Source organism: Typopeltis vanoorti, chromosome 14 (genome assembly GCF_054136105.1).
Source record: "Typopeltis vanoorti isolate ZY-2024b chromosome 14, IOZ_Tvanoo_1.0, whole genome shotgun sequence".
Taxonomy (NCBI): domain Eukaryota; kingdom Metazoa; phylum Arthropoda; class Arachnida; order Uropygi; family Thelyphonidae; genus Typopeltis; species Typopeltis vanoorti.
Window position 1 is genome coordinate 41,607,549 of NC_143562.1, and position 26,917 is coordinate 41,634,465.

At 35.7% G+C, this 26,917-nt stretch overlaps 1 protein-coding gene across 2 annotated transcripts in view; it reads left to right on the forward strand.

The window, feature by feature from the left end:
• Positions 1-6,748, forward strand: part of LOC150099399 (ADP-ribosylation factor-like protein 3) — a 114,992-nt gene extending 108,244 nt beyond the window's left edge. For both annotated transcript variants that reach the window (XM_090403816.1, XM_090403817.1), the window contains exon 6: positions 6,021-6,748. In XM_090403816.1, the coding sequence (XP_090259942.1) occupies positions 6,021-6,062 (42 nt within the window). In that variant the 3' untranslated portion in view covers positions 6,063-6,748. The remainder of the gene's footprint in view (positions 1-6,020) is intronic.
• Positions 6,749-26,917: the final 20,169 nt, after the last annotated feature.

The window sequence follows — 26,917 nt, forward strand, 5'->3', positions numbered from 1 at the left end:
CACTTCTTCCTTAGTAGAGCCTTCTATGGGACCATAGGCACAAATAAGTCTCATTGTCCAATTCTCCATTCTGATATTTGTCCACATCACTCTACTTGATATTGCTTGCAATTCAAGATTAGCCTCATATTTTGTGTTCAATACTATAGCTACGCCTTCTTTTCCCTGATTGTCATTGCCTGAATATAACCTTTTTGTATTTATTGCTCAGAAAAATCTCGCGAGATTTTGTCTTTTTTGTTTCAGTCATCCCCCCTATTATGTTGATCTGATACTTATCCAATTCTTCAGCTAGCTCGATTTCTTTGCCATTCAGTCTTCTTATGTTGATAGTACCGATATTGAACTCTGGTGACGAGTTGGGGTGTCTTTTAGGATTTGTTCCAGTAGCTGAATCTTCACTGTTCACCTTGGTTCCCTTGGCAAAAACGACAGGGTCTTTGTTTAACTGGCAACATCCCCCACCGACATGAAACTCATCTTGTCATCTTGTACCATCATTTTTATATTTTAGTTTAAGCCAATAAGAATAGAATTTGGTCAGCTAAATCCCAAATTGCCAGCCCACTTATGTAGAATAAAAATGAATAAAGTTGAGCAGCTTTTACAGGTGAGCTGTAGACTCAAATACATAAATATTATTCTTAACAAAAATGAACAGTTTTGAAAACAAGAACCAACCTTGAAATCTCAGTGACAACCTCTGAAAATAAAAAATTGATTCAGAGAGTGATGTGGCAGAAGCATCTATAGTTCCTAGCAAGGAGGTTAGTAGATTCCTTGAAAAATGTAAGAGAGCTGAGCATTAATTTTAATGGAAGAAAACCAAGCACTCTTACATTTTTTACACTTAAGAGAGCTTAGCTCTTATGCATAAAAATAGCTAAACAAAGTCATGGAAAAACTTTAAGAATATAGAGGAATATATCGTGATGCAGAATGTTCTGTATCCCATTGAAAACCATCAAAATGGAAGGAACAGATGATAAAGGTGATATATAAACTGAAGATATATTCTAGATGTCTGGAGTAATTACACTTGCAAGATGAGAAATGAGAACTGGTAATAGAACTGTAGTGGGAAATATTCAAGGCAAATGCATTCAGATTTTATATGTATTCTTAACGTAGAAAAAAACCCATCAGAATACCTGAAATATGGAAAGGTAAGAGTAGGTGATATTTGACCACAAATGCTCAAATTGGAAGTATAAAAATTTTACATTAGCTACACTAAATAATTCAGGAAAGAAACTAGTCAGAAAGTCATTCTGGATGATTTGAATATAACTCTTGTAGTTCCCACTTATAAAAATGAAGGTGGGAGGAGAACTGAATAGAGGAATTTTTCTACTCTATGTACCAAGTAATATTTATGTAACTTTACTTGAAAAGAGGCTAAGAAAAACTGTGGGAGAGAAATTTGAGGGAGAATAAGGCAAATAAAGGTTGCTCAGCCAAATATAATTTGTCAGGATCAGATTTTCACTTTACAACAAAACATTTGAAAAATCATGGAAATATAACAAGGACCTGTACTTAAATTTTGTAGATCTGGAAAAAAAGCTTTGAAAAATGCTACAATTATATGGGGTAAATGGAAAATTATACAGAACAATATACAGTCTATATTTAAATTGTAAGTCAGCAGTTAGAATTGAATGTACTGGAAGATAGTTTCATGTAATAAAAGGTGCACACTTCCACTCTTCATATTGTGAATGAAAGTGGTATCTCTGATTTTGATATCAGGCATAATATCAGACTTATCTCTTTACTTTATGCATTTGATGTTATACTCCTAAAGAAATCCATTGCAAATCTTAGGATTCTTTAACTAAATTGAATAACTGCAGTACATGATTTGATATGAAAATCAAAAATAAAAAGACCAAAACCGAAAATAGGCAGGAACATGGGGAATTTCAACTGCAATCTCAATGGAGAACCTATGGAACAAGTAACATTTTTGAATATGGAATAAGAAAAAGAATTAGCCAAAACACTAAACTGGCAGTTGAAAGATAGTGTTGAAGAGTTATGGATGTGAGAGGTGCTTAGAAATAAAGCAGTTGATCAAAGACTAGAGACCACACTTATGGGAGTTGCAAGAAAAAATAGAGTCAAGAGATGGCATCAGTTGTGGAGTCATGTTAGAAAGGAAGGTATCAGGAAGGAACTCGACATTATTAACATTCAAGAATATGTGGACAGAAGTAATCTCAGGTGGAATGGTCACTTGAACAGAATGGGAGAGGAAAGTTAGCAAAACAACTGTTTCATGCCGAGATGGAAAATACCCAACTAGAAGACAAGATATAGGTAGATTGATATAGAAGTCAGAAATGTATGATCTGGTAATGAAGTGTTGATAAGCAACAAACCAATTTGGAGGAAAATTGTTGATAAGAGGTTTGTAATAATGTAAACTTAATCATGCAGTCTAGGCATCCTGTACACTTAAGGTAAAATATTAAGAATTTGATTATGACAATTTGAACAATTTCTTCTTTTTAATATTTTTAGAATTCCTCCTATAGTTTTTTTGGAAAAGGTTTCTCCTCCCTAAGCATTAAATTTTGTTTTTTTTTTTCAAGGATTATAAGTTAAATGTTGATGCTTAATGGACTTGCGATTTCTTTCCTTGGATTTCTGCAAGTAAACAGCAGTTTTCCATTGCTTTTAATCTTGAACTCCTCTCTCTCTTTTTTCCATAATTTGTCCCTCACTTTGACCATCAAGTTTTACCATCTAGCAGAACTAGTGGTCTGTTTTAATTTAAACGTTGCTTAAAATTGCCAATGTGAAAAAATTTTGTGCCGTGTTTTGTAGAATTTTAAATATAGCTTTGCCATGGTAAAGAATACCTTTACCATGGTAAAGAATACCTTTACCATGGTAAAGAATATTGATCAAAAGCTTTTTCTTAAAAAAAAAAAAAATATATATATATACCTGTTTATTTAAAATAACAGCATTTATAAGTAGATTGAAAGAACTGCTTTTTAAAAAGTGGGTAGCCAATCTCCACCATTAGTCAATCACCGACAGTAGGCCCAAGGCCATCAGTGATTTTTAAGATAGCTGTTGAGGAGAATGCAGGTGACTGCTTCATCTTACAATATACCATATTTGCTGGCGTATAAGATGCACCGCCCTTTTTTTTTTTTTTTTTTGTATACATTTTTTAGATTCTCTTCGTGATTCCATCAAGTTCATATCGTTTTCTCAGTTGGAAGTGGCCCAAAATGCCTCTCTGCAGTCCTGTTTCCATGTTCTTTAGCATACGCAATCACACATAACTTGTATGCAATATTGTAGCAATGCTGACGTTTTTCAGCCATAATTTGCCAAGAAATTTAGTGAAAATTTAATGGCAGAAATGTATTGCCATTCGCAACAACCGCAACAACAATTGGAAAGTTTAAACGAACAGGAACACAGCTGTGATCGTCAATGACAGTGCATGTGCATCCACTGAACCTACGTAACTGGAATGCTCTCACACACCGCAAGGGAAAGAAATTGTGTAACTTGGAACTGAGAAAATTTCAAGAAATGAAAGTAATAAAAAAACTGAGTATCGGCATATAAGACGCACCCTGTTTTTCAGACCTATTTTCAAAGGAAAAAAGTGCGTCTTATATGCCGGCAAATACGGTATGTTATGGTCTATGAAATAGTGCGAGTTCTACAGTTGATTTTCTTAAGTTGTAGGATTAAAAACTCTACTAAAGTTTTCTTTAGGAAGTCCTACTTTCCCAGGCCGGAGATTGACTGAGTCAAGAAGAAAGGCTTATAAAAAGTTTCTCTAGTCAGTGACTAGAACTTTTTTGTGTGGCTTAGTGCTGTGGATGTAAATGCCATTTCCACAGAGATACACATATCATCTATCCCTACAGAAACAGGAGGGATATTTCTGTCTCATTCATTAAAGATTTTTTGAGAATATTTCAAGAATTTAAAAAATGTATCAATGTCTGTTTCATTTTTTTTCCTTTTTTTCTCAACAGATTAAATCCAAACTATTACTATCTCATCCTGTTTTTATAGCCTCATAAATTCATTGAAGTAACAAAACTTTTGTTTATAGGTGATTTTAAATTTGAACTTTTATATGCAGTAGCACTGCATTTTGAACTGCAGAGGCCACTTACTTGTGTTTACTATAACTGAAGACTTTTTTTAATTTAAATGTTGCTTTGAGAAAGGGGAAAGCAAGGTGCAAGCTCCGTAGAAAAATTTGCTTATGTATTCTAATTATGAGCTGATTCATTGAAATTTTATATATAAGTAGTGAATACAAAAGTTATACTTAGGAGTGGAGATTTATCACCAAAAATACAATCAAACATTGCATAAAAAATGCACACATACCACAATTGTTACCTTTTATAAAAAAATAAATTAATAAATAGTCAGCGCGGTTAGCTTAGTGGGCTGTGCACGTCGCAACCATATGCTTCGGGAAAGTGTCCTAGGTTCGATTCCCGTCGGTGACATAAGGAACTGAAGGATCTTCCTCAGCCATAGCCAGGTTAGCTGGTCTTGGGCATGGACAGTAGAGTTTTTTCCCCAGTTTATCCTGGGATTTTTTCATCCTGCAAAGCAGGCAAACCGGCCTTGAGAACTCAACACTACAGACATAGGATACACCGGGGCATAGGGCTGACCACCTTATCCTGTGAATGGTTTGAGGTCAGATGATTAACTAACCCTCAACACCGCAAGGTAAAAGAGGAAAGGAAGATGAGAACTTACTAAAGAAAATTTTTAATTCTGTAATAGGACATATTTCCAAATTCTGGATTTTGCATAAAGCTTCATTATTTGCACCTTTTTTTACCAATTGATCTCCACACTTTTTACCACACAGATTTGGTATTTGGGGATTCATTTGCAAATATTTGTGATTTAATATAATTAATATCCATTTCTTTTTGGTATCCGGACAGTTATTTCTGATCGCTTTGAAAAGTGTTGTTAATTTGTGATTTTGGAATGGCATGAAGGCATTTTGTAATCATCAGTGCAAAAATTGGAGGAAAAGTAAGAGGCCAGAGAATTGGCTTATTTCTTAAGGATCTATCTTTATATAACAGAGAGAGAGAGCACTAGATCCATGTCCTTTTACATCATTTAGATGCAAAAGGACTTGAAATGATCACGAAAGTTATGGTCACCAGCTTTAGTAAGGGCTGATAAGCATACCATTTGGACATGATGTAACTTTTCAGCTGTCGCAACTGTTGATGGATCTCATCTCTCTCTCTTAAATCTCATTAACGAAAATATATGGAAACCTAAACGAAGTTCTTGATGAAAGTGTTTTTTTTTTTCAAGACAATGCATGACTGAATACAGCACATTATAGTTGCAGTGCCAGTAGCTATCAATGTGACTTAACATTTCCCCATATTATTTCTAGGCATTCCAACACCTAAATGTGGCCTGAGGACATACTTCACTCTGATATAGGAGTGAAGCATGCGTTTGTCAGAAACATCTCTCAAAACAATTTCTACACATTTGGAAAGTGAGGCTAAGGCTACTCACTTTGGCATGTGATTTATTGGTATTTCCAACACTTGAGAACAAATTTGGCTCTGACAAAGTAAAACACACCATTACACTCTGCATGATATCCCAAAGGAGTTCGTTACATGTGTAACTAACTGGAGGGATAGGTAGAAAATGCAAAACTTGTACATCATTGTTGAAAGACATTAGTTTTGTTCTTACTTTTGAAAACCATGTCCAAATCTTGAGGATACCTCAGATATTGAATAATGTCATCTGTCTCACTATTTTTCAAGCATCTCTTTCAAAAACTTATTTTAGATTGCATTTTAATTGAATTTTCAATTACGTTAACATATTTGTTAAAATGTAAGGAGTGAAAAGTTCAAATTATTTTAGAAATGGCATATCTAATTTTGATTTTAAAGATTCATAGGAATACTTAAGTTCTTAGCTTATAGATACAATTTTTCTGTGACACATTGTTGTTATTTTTATAGGATGGCTTAGACTGGGTTTGCAAGAACATCAAGCGAAAATGATTTTATCTTGCATCTAAATGGCACGTTATATCTTATGAAAAGCAGCCAAACATTAGTTGGACCGTAGATCATCTATTCACCATGTTGATATACTTTTAATGTGCCCCACAACAAATCGCTTCATCACTGCTATGTACATAAATATATCTGTGATACACCACTAAAAGCGCCATGAAGTTCTCCCACCAGATTATTTTTAAGGTGGAAAAGCACAGTTTAAAATTACTAGCATCTCTGGAATATGGTTGTTAAATTTATTTTAGTTTCTTACCTAATGTTGTTTCAGACTCTGTTGTGAAGACTGTTAGTGTATAATCATGGACTATTTATATTGTAAAACATTTTCAGAAATATATTTTAATTAATTAGAAAGAAACCTAATACAAATCATGTTGCCACTGTAATTTTGATACTCTGCATGTTAAGCTTAAATTTATTTTAAGACTGATAGGAAGTGTTGTGTTTAAATCGGTTATGTTTATTTATTTACATGTAACTGATCTGTATTCAGAGAAGCCATTTTCAATGTTATTTTTCTAGTCATGTTTCATTTTTTATTCCATTTTTTCATTCTTTTCAAAACTGAGTTTTAGAAAATTCCAAAAATAAAATAAAATTCTGAATCATTAAATTTCATTCAGTTGTTAAAAAAACTTTTGTTTAATAAATGATTTTTTAAATATTTATTTAGGTGCATCACTAAGTTTCCGAGTCTATTTAGATCTTAAATTATCTGGCAGTATAGTATTTACAAGAATTTGTTGCTTTGAGAAATTCATAATTTGGTGAGGAGGGAGAACAAGATTAATGGTAAAATGGTAAATGTCAATTATTTCACTTTGAGACTAAGTCTAACTGCATTTGATATAATTGATTCAGGCTTTGGATTTTTAAGAACAGGAGAGAGAGAGAGAGAGAGAGCATTATCATGGCAATATATGCATATCTAGGATATTATGAATTCATCTAGATTGTGGTACAGAAATATGATACCACTAGTAGCTAATAGAACAACTGTCACAGCCAAGAGACAAATATAAATTGTGTGTGTAAATAACCTTCTACAATGGCATGTATGTATGTACAGGGTGATCAAAATTAAAATGTTTCTGTTTAAGGTCTTGTGGAACAATATCCAGTAATCTAAATGCTGCAAAATTTTGCAGGAAGTGTGTGTGTGTGTGTGTGTAAGAAGGAGAAAAGTAACACAAGCATAAAACATTCTTATTCACTTCTGTTATGTATTCATGAGCTGTACTGTTCGATGCGCTGCCCTTCCTGGTATACTACAAACTGCATCCTCTTTGCACAGTGTGTTCAATGGCAGAACACAGCTGGTCGAGACTGATGTTACACACACACACATGCTACATTATGCTGTCTTTTAGCACTGGCAAATAATCAAGATGATCCTGATAAACCCTGTATTTGAGATCTGCAGAACCAAAAGTTACAGATGTTATCAGGTGAACAAGGTGGTCATACAGTGGGAAATGCACGGCTGATCACTCTGGTTTCGTTGAAATGTTGTTAAAGAACCTTCTGTACAGATCAACTGATATGTAGAGGGTCCCAACATGCATTAAAATGACTGAGTCCATGTACAGGTGCTACTGTTGCTGTGGCACAAGGAAATTGTTTATTATATTGTGATACCTCTCGGCAGTAACTGAGCAAGTCACAGAACCCAACTGGCAATTGTGCTCAAAGAAGAGTGGTCCAATGATAAAGGTGTAAACTCGCACCAGATAGTAACTTTGAAAAGGAATTTGTTGGATTGAATGTGGATTTCGTGTAGCCCATGCCTTGCATTTGTGGGTATTCACAGCTACGTTCAGGTGAAAGTGAGCCTTGTCTCCCCACAAAATCACCCATGGCCATGTAGCATCCAACTCCACTCTAGCAAGGAATGTCATAGCGAATGTGAGTCGACTTTCAAAGTCCTGTGGGCACAACTCTTGTTGCAAGGTTATCTTGAATGAGTAGAAATGCAGAATCTTCCGTAGAATTTTCCAGATGTGTGAAGCACATTCATGTGTCTTGATACAGCACGTGCTCTGCAGGAATCAACACTTGTTATTCATGGCCTGCTCCAGAATGGCAGTAGCAACTTTCTTCACTTTTGAACTGATTGGTTTGTGATCTCTGCAAGGTCTAACTCTCAACGATCCCATTTCTTTAAAACAATTATCATTTGTTGCAGAGCACATGGAGATAATGGACCTTGTTGACATCTGTTCAGTGTTAAATATTTTATTTATACTGACTTATACTTAAAGAGTTTGTTACTTGATTAAATCCTTTCTTATTCAAAACCTTATTCAATTAAAATCCTATTGGCTGTTCTATTCTATCTTTCTATCGCTATTTTACTTCTTCAGATATCGGACCTAATATGCTTACATCTATTTATGTCTAGGATTGTTTCCTCTTCGGATACTGGTAAATTTATATTTTGCTGCACCAGCCAGTATCCTATAGCAGAAAAGGATCCTTGCTCAGGGAGACAATACTAGATCCTGAGGCTTTCTTACACAATATCTTTAACACTGCTGTATAGATTCAGATTATTGCAGTCATGACCTAAATCTATAATTATATACACTATTTAATTCCTTCCTGCCAAAATAGGTTCTATTTTTATAAGTGGTAGTTTGGAATCGTAATCAGGCATGACTCAGGTTTAGGTAAATATGACATGTTTATTGGAATATCCAAACAGAATGCAAAATTCATACACTCAATTATGGCTCAATACTAAATGAAACTCGAGTTAAGAGGTTAACATATTCTAAATTAATTAATGGTCATAAAGCATGCAAAACACAATAACTGCATATTGGGATAGATAGCAAATGATATGAAGTTAAATTAAAATTCCTTTCTGTAATGCTATTCATAGGATAATATAAACAAACATTCTAATGTTACTCAGTTACTAAAATCCACAATTCTGATCTCATTAAGTTAATCCTATCACATACAATTACTAAAGATCTTTTCCAAACAATTCCTTTTACTCTCTCAAAGGAGGTAAACTTTCTAATTAGACTGTCCACAGAGTTCTTTAGAATACTGTTCTTAATTTCACATTCGCAAACAATCTCTCTTCTAATGAATTTTATACACAAAAATAGAGTAATTTCACCTTAATGAACTTTTTCCGTCTCTTTCAGTACCACGTGTACGTCTGGTTACTTCTTGTCTATTGGCTGTCCATATGCCAACGTAGGGTTACACTATCCTCATTATTTCTGCCGAAAATGGACTTAAATCTTTGCGTTTCAGGAACAACTCGATGGGACTTCTCAGCGACGGCTTGATTCTGCTAGGACTGGAAATTTTTACCTTCAGCTCTGTGTAGGATCCCTCTCCATTTTCAAGAAAGCCTACTGTCCGACATCTTATCTTAGCACGGACGCTTCATTCCCCCCCCCCTTTACGCGAACTGTTAACTTCCGAGCCACCAAATAGGAAAACGATACAAGAGACATCTTCGATACGCTGCTCATCCCCTTATATTCTTCTTTAGAGTGCCCTCTTTTTCCTCAGTCCCCTTTGCACATGACTCATATCTTTTCACCCCTTGGGTTCATCCCTTGCTTTTTCCCGACGCTGTTATGCTCTTGTATTCCCAGAATTCGCATCAATATACGATCCACTTAAGCAACTGCCACCAGCGTTACGGTGTACACGTGTAGTTTTATACCTTCCAAGAATTATTATTTAGTAACTATTTGATGACTCGCAGTTAATTTTACACAGCTTAAGTGAGGCTTAAATTAAGTCAGATTATCCCCCTTATAAAACATACTCTAATAAAATCTTGCCTCTTTAACTTCCTGTGTCCTGCTGGACACAGGAAGTTAAAGAGGCAGTGAAGGAAAAGAAGAAAGCATATCAAAAGTTCCTGGCAAATAAGTCAGCTTTTACTCTTACAGAATTCAGAGACAAATGTAAGAAAGCTAAACAGTGTGTAAAACTAGCTAAACAAAAGTCATGGGAGGACTTTGGCAAGAATATAGAAAATAAATATCAAGAAGGTGGCAAAATATTCTGGAGGTTGTTGAAGAAGCTTAGGAATGGAGGAAAGAGTGCTGTAAAAGGAATTAGAGATGATAAAGGTGAAATGAAAACAGGAGAAAAAGATATCCTTGAAGTATGGAGTAATTACTTTGAAAAACTGCTAAATGAAACAAGCAGTGATGACAGCACAGTGATAAAAAACACTGACCAGGCATGCAGTCATGAATACATATCCATACTTGAAGTAGAAAAAGCCATCAAAGGCTTGAAATGTGGAAAAGGCAGCAGGAGTAGATGATATTCGACCAGAAATGCTGAAGTATGGTGGTATAAGAGTCTTACAGTGGCTGCACTGCATAGTTCAGAAAGCCTGGACAGAGGGACGAATTCCCGATGATTGGAGTAGAGCTCTCATAGTACCCATATATAAAAAGGGAAATAAAACTGAATGTGAGAATTACAGAGGTATTTCCCTACTGAGTGTTCCTGGCAAGATCTATGCAAGTATACTTGAGAAACGGTTGAGAAGAATTGTGGAAGAACAAGCTGGATTCAGGCCAAATAGAGGCTGTCAGGATCAGATCTTCACTTTACGAGAAATAGTCGAGAAAGCATGGGAATATAACAAAGATCTGTATTTAAGTTTTGTGGATTTGGAAAAGGCATATGACAAGGTGCCAAGAGAGAAGCTATTTAATACGCTGCAGTTATATGGTGTCAATGGGGCATTATATCAAGCAATACTTAGTCTTTATTTGAGTTGTGAGTCAGCAGTTAGAATTGAAGGAAGTACAGGAAGATGGTTTAATGTTAAATCTGGTGTGAGACAAGGATGTACATTATCCCCTCTGTTATTCATTATCTATGTGGATCACATTATGAAAGAATGTGGTATTAAACCTGATATCAAAATTGGAGATGTTAATTTCAGCTCTTTGCTTTATGCGGATGATGTTATACTTCTAAATAAATCCGCTATAAGTCTGCAAGATTCTCTGACTAAATTGAATAGCTGTTGTAATAGATATGGTATGAAGGTCAGCAATAAAAAGACATAGACAATGAAAATAGGCAGAATCATTGAAAATGTCAACTGTGTTGTGAATGGAGAACCTTTGGAACAAGTAAAACATTTCAGCTAGTTAGGCACAATTTTTACTGAAGATGGTAAACTAAATATAGAAATAGACAACAGAATCAGCAAAGCTGGTATCGTGGGAAGTCAATTGAATAAATTCATATGGAATAAGAAAGAAATTAGTCGGAACACTAAATTAGCTGTATACAAAACTGTTCAAACCAATTTTAACTTATGGATCTGAGAGCTGGGTCAGAAGTAAAACACTTGACCAAAGACTAGAGACCACAGATATGAGAGTCCTGAGAAAGATTAGAGGCATGAACAGATGGCATCAATGGCAATATCATATTAAAAATGAGGATATTAGGAAAGAACTTGACATTGTCAGCATCCAGGAATGTGTTAGCAGAGCTAATCTCAGATGGTATGGTCACTTAAATAGAATGGGAGAGGAAAGATTAGCAAAACAAGTGTTCTCTGCCAGGTTGGCCGGAAAACGACCCAGAGGAAGACCAAGATATAGGTGGATTGATATGGTACAAAGTGCCTTAGACGATAGAAATATAAGATCTGATAATGTTGGCGTCTTGACAAGTAACAGACTGATTTGGAGGAAAATTGTAGATAGGAAGTTAGTAATGATGTGATTTTTTCATGTAGTACTGTCATATCCTGTACACCCCTTGAGGGTACATGGCAGGAATTTGATGATGATGATAATAAAATCTTAATATGAACACAATAGATTAAATATATCGTACATGAAATAAAATGCGAATTTTATACATAAAGTGAAGAAGTTTCACTTTTAATTTTAGCTGATGTGTAGGTATTTCTCTCTTTTTTGTAAGTTTAATATGTTGGATTCTGAATGAATGATTTCTTTGCAAGATTCCTTCATTCAGGATCTAACGTTGGGCAATGAAATTTGCAGAATGCACTAATATCATTGCAATTGTTTAGGTATTAGGAGCAAAGCACTTTATAGCAAGATTAGTGCCATCACTGTGGATGGTATCAGCAACCAGAATGAAGGGAAAAATCCCATGTCCATCTTTAAACCCTCCTGGTACCTGCTGAGTTGCATGATATGCAAATTCCATGCAGCTGGGGCTTACAACACTCCCTATTGCTGAATTTTGAACTTTTCCCCCACTCAGATATCACTTCCACATGATGCACAATGTGTCCCTGCAAAGTTTTGCAGCATTTGAATCACTGGATGGTGCTCCACGAGGTCTTAAACAGGGATAGTTTAATTTTGATCACCTTGTGTGTGTGTATATATATATATATATATATATTTAAACATTTTACAATGGTGCAAGTCATCAGGATTTAACTGAACTGGTTCAGCAGATCTGAATATTAAGAAGCAAAACAGGCAGGGTAATGAAGCACTGTTGTATGATGATTCCATGAATAAGTGTGTGTTACCAAATCATGCCTTCATCATGTATTAACACTATTGGCATCACCGATATTTTTAACACAAAGGCATTAGTGATGCCATCAGATTTCAAGAGGAATGTAGAGTAAATGGACAGAATTAGTGATTTAAAAGGAAAAATGGAAGAGAGTAAAGTGAAAGTTTTTGTCAAGGAATGATAGGAACTGAGATAGACCACTATTTTGAAGTATATGATCTTGATTATAAAAAATAATGTAAAGTTTGTAATAAATATATGTATGTTTGTCTCTTGGCTGTATTGGTTCTATCAGCTCATTTATATACTCAAATCTAAGCACATGGTATGATCTCTTGATCCTAGAAATGTGTATTGCACCAATAATTTTTTTCTCTTCTTAAAAATAATCTTACTTTGCACATTAAGTAAAATGAAACTCCACACTCCCGTATACAAAAACGAAATTAGTTTATTAATAAGATATAGTAAATAAAATGTATAACGTTTTGAAATTTAACAGCAGAAAATCATCTTAAGACCTAAAACAATTAAAGCACGGTTTTATCTTGACTTAAAATATGCCAACTAAAAAGAACATTTATTTCTCTTAACATCATCTACACTTCTAATAAAAGTTGAAAGAAGCAACTTCTTTAATCCTTCTGCAGAAACAATTCTTTTCCTGGAAAAAGGGGCCAGTGGCGCAACGGATACGTCTGACTATGGATCAGAAGATTCCAGGTTCGAATCCTGGTCGGCTCGTGGAGGTAATTTTTTAAGCTACTCCATAGCACAATTGGAAGAGCGACGGTACTTTGCGCCCTTCGATTGGAAAGGACTAAATTCGATTCTCGTCATGATGATCATGATGATAGGAATCTTTATATGTATTTTTCAATCGAAGGCGAGTTAGCCTCATAGAGAGGTGGCAGGATTTTCATCCCACTTAAATACAAATCGGCCTTGCAAAATCGCAGTTTACAGATCAAAAATACTAGTGGTAGCCAGTAGATAGTTTGTGAATTTAAATGGTGGAGACAGAACTGTAGAGTAGGTGCCCTCCCTTGATGAGTCTTTGGACTCCTTGAAGGTGTCATGTAATAATAATAAAAACTTGAAAGCTGTAGATTTCATATTTTACAGCAAGTGATAGAGTTCAAACAAAATCCGCGATTTCGAATACTATAGCATTCCTCCATAAAACGAATTCAAGAAAAGTCAAAACATTTCTTCTCTTGCCTCATCTTTCTACATGCAAAAGCTTGTAGTTCCGAAGTTCCTTTTAATTTCTTTCCACCTGCTATTTTAGTTACCTTGGTAACACAACTAAAGCCTTTTATATATATATATATATATATAAATATATATATATATATATTTCTCCATATCTATTTATAGCATAACTGTTCAGCTGTTTGTTCACGCAATGGTTCCTAAACTTGGTACCGTAGTGAACTCAGTAGCGCGTCGGGATATTTTTCGAAAAAATTGACATTTTAAGTAAGAAATTTGGACGTCTTACTAAATGGAACTATTAAGTATTTCTGATGGCCTAGGTGCGCCGTGAACCGAGAAAGTTTGAAAAACTTAAGTGAATGTATTCTTTTCATTTGCATGCCCAAGTGGGTATCATACTTTCGGTTTTCGCTTCAGGCAGTAGATGCTCGGGAGTGAGAGAAGCTACTGCCATTACGGTGCTTTTCTTGAAAGCGGTAAAACGCATTCAATTAAATAAAAAACTTTTAGTTTATGTATTTTAAACATATTCAAGCATCAAATTGTAGTCCTTATTTTGGATTACTAACTAGAAAGTCAGGCAAATTCACTTCGTTCAAAATATTAACACTACACGTTAAATGCGAAATATTAACAGTTGACAACTACATAAACGAAAATTACAATTATTGGCTTAGTATGTTTATCATAGAGAAAAGAAACTGGTAATTTTAGAACGAGAAAATTTAAATTTTATCCTCGTTTAAAATACTGTTGAACATAATCTGCATCCTTTCTTTCGTTTAGAAACTTATAACATTTTGAATATTATCAAAGTAATATGTAGTTTCTAACCAAAACAGAACTAGTAACCTCAAGCCATTAAAAGGTAATAAGAATGTCGTTATAACAGAAGCGGACAAAGGTAATGTTACGGTAGTTTTAAACAGATCAACTTACCTTCAACGCAGTCTAGTCTCTGACAGCAACACGCAACTTGTGGACTAGTCCAATTAAGTCTGTCAGACACTTAAAAAAAAACACGTAACTGCATCCTTCTAACTGCCACGATTAGGCAAATAGTTGACAGTACGAGGGTTGTTCGATAAGTCAAAAATGCAATCCTCGTGCAAAAATGAAGGAAACATTTTTTATTTTTCTGCATAGTCTCTTTTGAGGTCTATACACTTAGTCCAACGAGTTTTTTGATCCCGTCCATATAATATGATTTGTCCACCTCTTCAAAATAGGCAGTTGTTTCGGCAATCATCTCATCGTTTGATGAAAATCTCTTTCCTGCCAGTCATTTTTTCGTGTTTGGAAACAGATAGTAGTCCGAGGGAGCCAAATCTGAAGAGTAGGGGAATGCGAAAGGACTTCGTAGCGTAAATCGAACAATTTTGCAACAGTTCATACGTTGACGCTTTTGATCCAGTGTGAGCAAACGCGACACCCATCTTGCGGATAGTTTCTCATATGTAAATGCTCATGTAAAATATGTACGTGGTCATTTGAGATGCCCACGGCCATAATAATTTCATGCACCTTCACTCTTCTATCTCCATCATATCATGGGTTTTTTCAATAATTTCTGAAGTAACCTCAACAGAGCGTTCAGCGTCATTTGTGCTGATGTGGCCACTTCGAAAGTTACTAAACCACTTATAAGCCTTTCTAATCGAAGGTGCAGACTCACCATAATGTTTATCAAGCTTAGCTTTGGTTTCCTGAGCCGTTTTGCCTTTCAAAAAGTAATGTTTATGAATGAACGCCAAACACAGTACTAGATCTATCTGACTGAAACTTAGTGGGTGATCCTCCAACAATTGCCAGCAACTAAAAATAACCTCGATGCATACTGGTGACTCTCTTAGACTTTGCACGGACTTATCGAACAGCTCTCTTATAGACATCCCTAATAATTATTACCTAATAATAGCGTCAACACCCAAGGTCATTTCCTCCTGTTTCAAAAACACAAGACTTCATAAACAAAATTAAAAATGACTTGGAATTTATTGGTTTTAACGTTTCTGCCCTTTTTCACAAACTGATATTACTGCTCTCTTCTATGTTCTGATTACTTCGTGAGACCAAACGTTTACCTCCAAAAAGAAAGTGCAGAAATGGTCTCACCACTGTCCAATTCTAGCAGTTGGTTTGTATAAATTGACGTTATTACTATAATACGAGAAAAAGTAGTAGTTCCCATAATTTATTAGAATTAATCTGTATATAGTGAGGGACTGCAGTAATATATAATTGATTAAAACTTGACGTGTTTTCTAATAAATTAAAGACTTAATTCTATATGTTAGTCAAGCAGATAATAGTTTAATATCCGACGTTTCACTGACTGATATCTCTCAGCATTTTAAAAGGAATACACTGTAAATAATAGAAAGTAACAAAAACTAGGAAACTAACCAACAATTCTAAAAATTATATAAAGTTATCACTGTGCGTGATACAATGATATAATACGCGTGTCGCAAGTACAACGTTTTATTTGAGAAATTTATTGTAATTTTCATGAAAGTTCATTCTTTTTGGTTAAATGATCTGATTAGAGTTTTCCATATATGGTAAGATTAGGCCTTGATTCTTATTTAAGTTACCTGTTGAACGGACGACTGTAGCAGCTTCTTTAAATGTTCTGGAATGGTAGTTCTCTTCTATGTAGGGCATATGGCTCATATCCCATTCAATATTATGGTTGGAAGAGGCAAAGTGGGAAGAAAGTCCTGATATATCCTGTCTGTTGTTCCTTACATATCCTATATATATGTTCCTTCTTTCTTGTTTCAAAACTTCTAGATGTCTGTCCGATGTAATTAATACCACATGAACAGGGTATGCTATAAACTCCAGAGTATTTGTAGAAAGGATGGCTATCTCTTGGTGATCTCATAAACTTTTGAATGGCCTCAATAGGTTTGAATTATATACCATATTATTTATATATTAATAATTAATTATTCTAAAATCATATTAATTATATGGTTTTAGAAGAAGAGCTAATATTTTTGGATATGGTACTAACAAATGGAATTGTCATATAGTTGATGTATTGGGTTTCATCTCGTCTTTGCTGTATGTCACTGAAGAGAATCTTGTTGATGATTCTTGTAGGGTAGCCATTTAGGGATAGATCTCTGGATATTTTCATTAATTCTTCTTGTAAGTCTCCAGGGTCCGTGGTACACTATATAGCTCTTTTTTTTTGAGCATATGGATAATGCTAAGTTTCTGGAATATGTGGTGAGATTAGTCGAAATGGAGGTAGCATCCTGTGTTAGTAGGTTTTTTATATACCGACAGGTTCATGCTATTGTCAGTTTGTTTTTTAATAAGGACGTCTAGGAATGGAAGTTTATTATCGTTTTCTAGTTCCAAAGTGAACTTGATAGTGTTGTGGAAGCAATTAATTTTGTTTAGATAATCTATTAGTTCCTCTTTTTTGTGATTCCAAATGATGAAGATGTCGTCAACATACCTAAACCATGTGGTTGGTATGTTGGGATAAAATTTGAGTTTCCAGATTTTCTAAGAATAGGTCGGCACAAGAAGGAGAGAGAGGGCTACCCATGCTACATAGAAGAGAACTACCATTCCAGAACATTTAAAGAAGCTGCTACAGTCGCCCGTTCAACAGGTAACTTAAATAAGAATCAAGGCCTAATCTTACCATATATGGAAAACTCTAATCAGATCATTTAACCAAAAAGAAATGAACTTTCATGAAAATTACAATAAATTTCTCAACAAATAAAACGTACTTGCGACACGCGTATTATATCATTATATTACGTATAGTGATAACTTTATATAATTTTTAGAATTGTCGGTTAGTTTCCTAGTTTTTGTTACTTTCTATTGCTAACCAGTGTATCCTTTGAAAATGCTGACAGACATCATTCAGTGAAATGACGGTTATTAAACTATTATCTACTTGACTAACATACGGAATTAAGTCTTTAATTTATTAATACTAGTGGTCAAGAAAAATGTCATAATATTGATGTGTTTTCTTTTAAAAATGAAAGAAGACAATATTGCTTACGGATACGGAAATACTTGATAACAGTGGCAGTGCTGCATGTACAAAATCAGAAAAATAATTCATTTTTTTCCTAATCAGTAACCAATTTATTAATAAGTATATTTACATATTAAAAATGCTTTATTAAAAAATAAAGAATTTGAAAATAATAATTTTAATATAAGGCCTGTGTAGCTCAGTGGATGTGGCATTTGCACACCACCGCACTTGGCCGCACGAAGGAAGGCTTGGTTTCGAGTCTAGTCGGCGACTAGAGGAAATTTTTCTAAGCCTTTTTTCGACCGGTTCCCGAGTTAGTCGATCTCTGGCACGTGCAAGCAGGTCTTTCCTCCCGGAAACTCGGATTTTTCGTCCTTTAAACTCAAGAAAATCGACCGTAGAACCCACATTATTTCAGACATTAAATATATTGTGTTAGGGTTAGGGACCACGAGATGGCGGCACATTTGAGCCATCTGCCATCTCTCTCTTCACTGCGTACCGCTTAGTGATAGCCTCGGGCCATCTGTCTCTGATTGGGTTCCAGTGGAGATTGAACTGCCCACTCAGTCTCCAAAAGTTAGATACGGCTAAATGGCCTCGCATACTCCCGTATACGGGAATAAAAAGGCGTTAGCTGATTTTTTTTTTAAATTAAATTTAATATTAATAAAATTTTTGCGCGCATGCATACAATTTATCTGTAGCGACACTGCTCAACGAGCAGTATCAGATTCACTTTTTACGTGCAAACGAATATCGGCGAATCTAGCTGCAACTGACTGAACGTGATAATTCCGACTTGTTTCTTAGTCTAAAGCTTCAATCGAATAATTCCAATTAACTATTCAATGTCGAAACGTAAGCTGTAACCTTTAACATATATTGCATTTATATAATGTTGTAAGCATTGTTATTTATAAACACATACAAAATTTAATTTTTTCGTTTTTTTTCCTTAGGGTTGCTGCAGTGTCACAGTGCTTATTTACAAGCCGCTACTCCTTGATAATTACTTTTGTCATCATTCTTCTCAGTTTACGTATTCAAATAAGATAAAGAAAACCAGGCTAGTTCTAAAGTAATACAACAAGGATTTATAAACAGATTCTTTATTTTCCACTTTTAAGTTGATATGCTAGCCCTTCTCTGTATTACAAAAACTTCTTTCCCTGATTTAAAATTAATAAATAAATTCGAAAATTTAATGTTTCACTTTTGGAACGTTAAACGTTCCTACCTCAGCTTATGTTCCCTTTCTCTACTTCCTAGAGACTTAGGTCATATATCACAGGAAAATTATTGGTAGGAATATACACTGCTTGGAAAGAAGTCAACGGCATCCCTGTGGAGAAGATGTATCATGCCTTGAAACGAATCGCGTGTTTGTAGCCTATGAATATGAAGCTCCCAAGTCAGTGCAACTGTGTCCTGGTGCAATGGCTGCAAGAAGGGACTAACGGAGTTTGGAAGAGGCATTGTGAAAGAATGTTTTATTGCAGGCCTATCTGTTCGGCAAATTGTTGAAGAATTCGGTAATTCCAGATCAACGATCAGTGATACTATACTGAGATGGAAGCGCAGGGAGTCAACTACAGGTGTTACCTGCAATGGACGATTCACGGAACTGACCGTAGAGTGCTACGAAGAATAATATCTAAAAGCCGCCATTCGTCGGCCGACACTTTGAATGCGGAGTTCCGAGCGTCGACTAGAACACCGCTTCCCAAACTGTGGGCCGCGGCATCCTTTGGGACCGTAGGTTTTTTTGAGAGGGGGGCCGTGAAATAATCAAAAGAAATTTAAAATGTTTTAAGACTAAGTAGATTTTTTTTATCTTAAAAGAAACGTATTTATTTTTTTTTATTATATTCTTTATTTCTTTTTTGTTATTTTTTATATTTTACTGGAAAAAAATCACACATTGATGCGGGTTCACAAATTTCACTTCCTGCGTATTTCGACGCTTAATGAATATTAGTAAATACATGCTTATTTATATAAGTTTCATTTCAAAGCAGAAATCTAAGAATTGCAGTTTCAAATATTTCACCTGATATTGACTTTTTGTGCAGCAGTAATATATATATATATATGTAAAAATATGAGATAATGTGCCATGTCAAATGTGTAACTAAGATGCTAAAAATGTAATATTTGCATTTGATTTTTGCGATATTCGCTGTGCATGTTTTGTATTGAATATAAATACAATAAATATTATAATAATATATGTCTATATTACGATTGTTTTTCGAGGGGGGGGGCGTGAATTATTTTCATTTTTTCAAAGGGGCCATGACATCCAGAAGTTTGGGAAGCACTGGACTAGAACAAGAACCTTCACAAAAACATTCGGAACTGAGGTGGCGCAAAACATGGGTTTCCATGGTAGGACCGCAATATGCAAACCCCACATTACCCGCACCAACAGGCAGCGTCGTCTTCAGTAATGCAAAGAGCATGTACATTAGTACGTGGAAGCTTGGAAAGTTATGTTATGGGTCGAAGAATACGCTACACCCACTATGTAACAGATGGACGGGTGTGTCCCTTAACATGTTCATTGCCTATCGCGCGATGCGAGTTCTCACCAAACGGCCGACCACGCGTTATCGCGTGGACGTCGCTAACTAAATAAAAAAATTAAAAAAAATTGGCCACCACACGAAATTCCAATTTTCAGCTTGGCAATGAAAGTGTTAAACGTCTCTTACTAGAATGCGTAACTCCAACTAAGAAATTCGGAGGTGGTGGTGTTATGATATGGTCTTGGTTTGGCCTCAGACCTCTGTGGTGTCTCTAGCATTCTGAACAATGCAATGCTTCCTACTTTGTGGCGTTTCTACGGGATTGATCATTGAGTTAAACTCAAAAATAAATAACATATTCTGAAGTGTTGAAATAACGTTATGGAAACAACTTCTCACTTGAATTTTGATATGTCAAGTAATTATTGACATCTCCGAGGAGTCTAGACTCATCATTGGAGAGCACACTACCCTACAGCACAACTCACCATCTTCTCTACTTAATACCCTATTACTACACTACTTCCCTGAACGCATGATGCTGTCTAACACCACAAATAGTATTTTATGTCTGTAAATTGCATGTCTTGGTGACTTATTTGACTGTATGAGGGATCAGTTTCAGGGAGGAAAAATCCTGCAACCGCCGTATGAGATCGAATAGCTTACCTTCAATAAAAATAAACCATATAAAGATTCCTCTCGTGTGACGTGAATGGAACATGGATCTTTTCCCATCGAAGGGTGCAAGTACAGTTCTTCCAGTTGGGTTATGGAGGTAACGAGAGGAAATAATCCTATATTTTTCTCCTCAGCAGTGAAAAAAAGGATGAATAACAATCTGAAAGCTGCATGCACTGTGGATATATGAATACTCTAATTAATTTTATGACAAGATTCTCCTAAAGATCGCCCGTTTTGACAACTGAACAAAAGCTTTTCTTGTGGAAGCCTGATGTGGATTCAAAATGTTCCATGTTTGGTCTCTAAAGCAAGGTTTCCAGGAGGGACTCTTGTTAAAAAAGAAAAAATTGTGAGTGATTACTTCCTTCGCGGAAACTGCTACAGTTCTTTATATTCAACTGCTTTTGATCTAGATTTGGATTATTAATGTTTCGGACTGCTTAATTTCATCCTAACTTGCCCATTTGGCTAAAATGAAGGGGAGAATTTTTTGAAGGATTTTTTCATCTCATCTGTACACACCTAAAGTGATGCTATTTAACTGATTTCGGCAATCAAATTGAAAAACTAGTTCCGTAAGTTGCTAAGAGAGTCGTCTGAAAAATGTAAACATAAATTAGATGAAACTACAATGAGAAATATCATTGTTTCTCTGCAGAAATTATTCAGGTAGCATCGTTCAATTGTTTTTCACCATATTTGAAATTGATTTGTTTCTTGTGTTTGTTGTCGTTTAACAATTTTGGCACATTTGAAACGAAATAGTAAGCAGTTTTAAAGAGGAACAAAAGAGTAAAAACGTTACAGATACTTCTGTCAATCACATCATTTAACCGACTATATTCTTCCCTTGCTTTACTTGCTTCATCTAACGCTCTAGAGTTGGATTATTATTGTTCAGTGTTGGATTCCAAAGTTATCTACAAGATCTCTGGAACCATATATAAGTAACCTTATGCAAAGCATTAGCAGAAATAATGTGCTGATATTAAAAGCGTATCAATCTACAATTGACATTTGCTAGTAGAATACTGAGGACATGAGTTGAGTAAAAGGTGAATATTTGTTCAAAAAAAAGCCTCCGTAGTTCGTTTGTTACCGATGGTCTCGTTGGTTGGAAATACTCGGGTTTGAATGGTCTATGGCATAAGAAATCTTTATCAGTTGAATTCAATCAAATGGTGACTTAGCCGTTCTCATACGAAGATGAAGGGTATTTCGTCCCTCAATCAAACATTCAAGCCAGCCAGAGAACACGCATTTGACAGAATTACGTAATCAACAGCTTTTATTGGTTTCATAAGATGGTGCGAGACGTCCCATACGGTATTTACTACCTTTATCATACGCTAATTGATTAACCTATTCAAATATTTTCAAGGATTTAATATTGACATAGAAGTTATTTGGGAAACACAGAGTGACTGAATACTTGGGAAACACAGAGTGACTTAATAGGATCTCCATAGAAGGTTAAACGCAGAAAATTAGAAGAGAGACTGTTTGTTCATCACACTATTGTGTCCATTGAGTTTTTCCAAATAGTGTATGTGATACTGAATCCAGCTCTTTTGCATAAGGCACAAATAACTCATTTTCTAGCAAGATAACTAAAAACCACCATACGCAAGCTCATCTTCAGAAACTTTGCACAACAGCTATTAACCTAGTATATTTATCCATTGAATACTGTAGACCAGGATTGTGGAATACGAACATATATAACAAAAGTCGATGGACAAATAAACACAGCAGTGACACTTCTAAGAAGAAGCCTTTAATCAATACCTGTCTCCATTGACTACTAGTTTTATGTAGCATCACTTACACGAATTCATTTGCTGAAATGCATTGTTAAAAGAAAATTTGATAACACAATGATATGAAATTAAATTCTACCAATATGATAGGATATTGTAAACTCATTTTAACAAAATTAAAAATCCATATCTCAGCTATATCGTTGCTGAATGCCCACGTACAGCATACACTGATCCGATAAATGTCTATTTGAAAACTATCTCTTCGGCTTCCGAGTGGCTGAATGATTTTGATATATTATTGCAAATAGAAACCCAGGACTGAACATAATTAGCACAAATGGTATCTCACTGTATATATATTTTATACTTTTCTCAATTACAGTAAAATAATAACATGTATTGTATTGTATATTTATGTATTCCATGTTGTATTTTCTACTCATAATTTGTAGGAAAAAACCATATGCGAAATAAATAATTTTACTTATCTAAAGTGGAGATTCTCATTAAAAAAAATCTCTGTGCAGAAAGGAGTTAGCCAAGTATATTGAGATTCGCTTCGTTAAAAATCAACAAATTGGGTAACATTATTATTTGTGGGGAAAATGTAAATCCTTTTCTGCAATTCGAGTAATAATGAATGTGGGAACAACAGTATCACCCATTATTAGCTCAGTAGAAGTAGCGTTTCCACTCTACGACCCTTGACTACACTACAAGAGACTTGGGTTCGAATCTAGACGTCGACTAGAGGCACATTTTGAAAGCCTTTTCTCGACGGTTCCAGAATTAGTCGATCTCTGGCACAGGAAAGCGGATTTTTTTCTCCTGGAAACTCGGGTTTTTCGTCCCGTAAACTCAAGAAAATCGGCGTCGAACCCACACTATTTTCAGATATAAAAATTATTGTGTTAGGGTTATTTACCACGAGATAGCGGCACTTGTTAGCCTCCTTCTTCAGATCGGTTAATTGGACGCTTTTTGAATTGCTGCCAACTCCTACTTCCTCAGTCCTATTTTGCTGCAGACGAAATTATTTTTATGATACGATATATGATATGATTGTGCATGAAAAATTGAGTGTGTAATTTCAAAAGTTTCGTATATGGAGACGTAACCTTTGTGTCAGAAGATGATACTGTTGTTCAAATAATGAGTTCTCACTTCGCTAAGGTCCAGCAACTTAATGCCAACATGGCATACAGTGCTACCGCTACATCAGTTAAGATAAAGGAGTGCATGAGAATTTTCAAGAGCGCTTTCCTAATCTTGTGCCTATAAGCATAAATGGCATTCTAGCATGTAGACCAGGGATTCTCAACCTATGGTACGCGTACCACTGGTGGTAAATGAGCCACTGCCGGGTGGTACGAAAACAGATTTGCTTACTGGTACATCTAAATATCTTGAATTAAATATAGTGGTAGGCTACTGGAAAAGGTTGAGAACCCCTGATGTAGAATAAATGAAAATTCAGCAGAACTGGTCCGGTCGTTGACGTGTTTGTATAATTTAAACCTCAGATAAGGAAAGCTCTGACATAAATGAAGAGAATGTTGGATTTCTCATTGTACAGGGATGATTCAAAATTGATTTCTTTCACTACCAACTTAGTATCTCGGGAGTAGTGTTTGTGAATATTTTAAAGAAGGTGGAAAGAACTCTGAAACAGAATGGGTTGACAAACAAGTTATGCTTTGCTAAGAAGAGCATAGGCTTACAAAAGTGACATTATGTCTAAGCTATTGGCTTATATTTTATAATCATATGGCTGAGCTGGAAAAGAAATGACACAATAAGGTAATGTTGTAAGTTGCTAAGGCATTTAATAGGATACCACATCAAGAACTGTTGCAGAATTGAAAGACATGGGACTGCAATGTAAACTGTTGACTTGGACAAGCGATGGTCAATGGACAGGTATTAAAGAGTACTATATGGGAGGAGGTTTGAAACTGCCGCTTTAAGGTGATAATAGTGTCCCCAGGGATGGGGTCAGTCATTAGACCACTATTGTTCAATGTATACGCTAATGAAATTGGGCAGGACCAGACAGGAGATGTTCAATTATTTCCTGATTTTGATAAAATCGATAGGGCTAACATGATTTGCTTTTGGGTTATGGTAATGGCTTTCACTTGATTATTGTTGACTATATAGCAATGCACTCTGGCGTAAAAGATTTCCGATTGCATATTAGATTGAGATATTATGCTTTGAAAAACTGATGGGACTAGCAATTTGGCATTAAAGTGGATAGGAAGTTGAATGGTCATATAGTTCTTATCCTAATCCTGATCCTGATTTACGCTCACGAGTAAACCCACACTTTTACTGTTTATGCATTCGAAACCGAAATTCCTGCAGAATAGGTTGGTTACTCCTTATTCCAGTAGTGCCTTCTGTCTGTAGAAGTGTGTGTTCATGGGGCGGAATTGCCTATTCTGAGGGACGAAAAATCCTAGTTTCTGTGTGAAAAAATCCGGTCTCATACCTCTGTATGAGACCGTCTAACTCACCTTTAGTCGAAAGAGATTAGATAAAGGTTCCTCACGTTGTGGACGGAAATCGAACCCAGGTCTTTCCGACCAAAGGGCTACGTCTATACTGACTGAGCTACGAAGGCTCGGTCATATAGTAAAACCTGAGATGATGACGCTACTACCGAAACTGAGATTGACATTTGATCTTGAGCACTAGAACAATTCATAGGCATGATGAAGTTACTTCTCTTCTTCTTCCTTTCCAGTAACAGGCCTAGTGGCCTGTTATGGTCTCTTTCCATCTTTCAAAGGCCATCCTCTATTCCTTCTCCCCTTGATATCGTTATCTCTGTATCTCCCGGGAGGGCTCACTCTATAACTTACTAACTCTATAAACTATAATTCTATAACTCTACTCTATAAATGAACTTACTATACACAGAAAAATAAGGCGTTTATTATAAAACACCTATATTTCGTGCTGAATATCATATCACATCATCACTCTGAACACACACACACACACACACACACACACACACACACACACACACACACACACACACACACACACACACACACACACACACACACACACACACACACACACACACACACACACACACACACACACACACACACACACACACACACACACACACACACAATTTTCATATTTTAATAAAAACTACACATGAAGTACGTTTAGAAGTAACAAATTATTCACACAAAGTAGTGGTTCCCAAACTTTTTCAGTTCACGACGCTCTTAGTGTATCAGGATTTTTCCATGGCGTCCAAATCAGAACATGGGTCTACCTAAAATTTGCATTGCGTAGTTGGTGCGGTTACGTTGGTTAAGGCTTAACCAACCTAACCTCAGTGCTTAATGACATGGGCTAAGTGTCATTTCACTGAAAATATTGGAATATTTTCACTGAAATGGATTATTTTATTATTTGTGGGATGTGTAAGGGCTGGATGCCAACACTGGCATTCAGTACCATCTGATGAAAGCAAAATATTACTGTTGGATGTGATGAATTTTTGTTTGTAAACTGAATGTATTTGTCTAGCAGATTTGTCTGGTTGCAGGACAAATCACATGGGTTTCCTGGAGGAAACCTCTCCCACCAATGTATGAGAATCACTAAATCACGTTCAGTTGAAAAGCCTGTCTATATTGACTGAGCTACGGAGGCCCACAGGAACATCCTCGATGAGCTCTTGACTCCAGTGCCGGATTTACGTATAAGCTAAAAAGCTACAGCTTAGGGCCTCGCAATCTGCCGGGGCCTCAAATAAAAAAAACAAAAAGACCAGCTGATGTAATTTAAAACAGTAGGGGGCCTCTGGGTTTTGTATAGCTTAGGGCCTTAGCAAGTCTAAATCCGGCCCCGCTTGACTTCCTGAAGGTCTCTCTTAATAATAATAAGAAAAAAAACTACAAAAATAAAAAATCCACTGTCTTTTAATCCCCACAAGAAGAAGGTAAGGCCGTTTTAACCCTTTTTATCTTTCTGGTGAGTGAGGAGGATTCCTCTGTTCGTCAACCCGCGATGGCTAGCCCAAGATGATCACTAATTTTAAGCTTCATGTGGTGAGGAGAATACGACAGACAG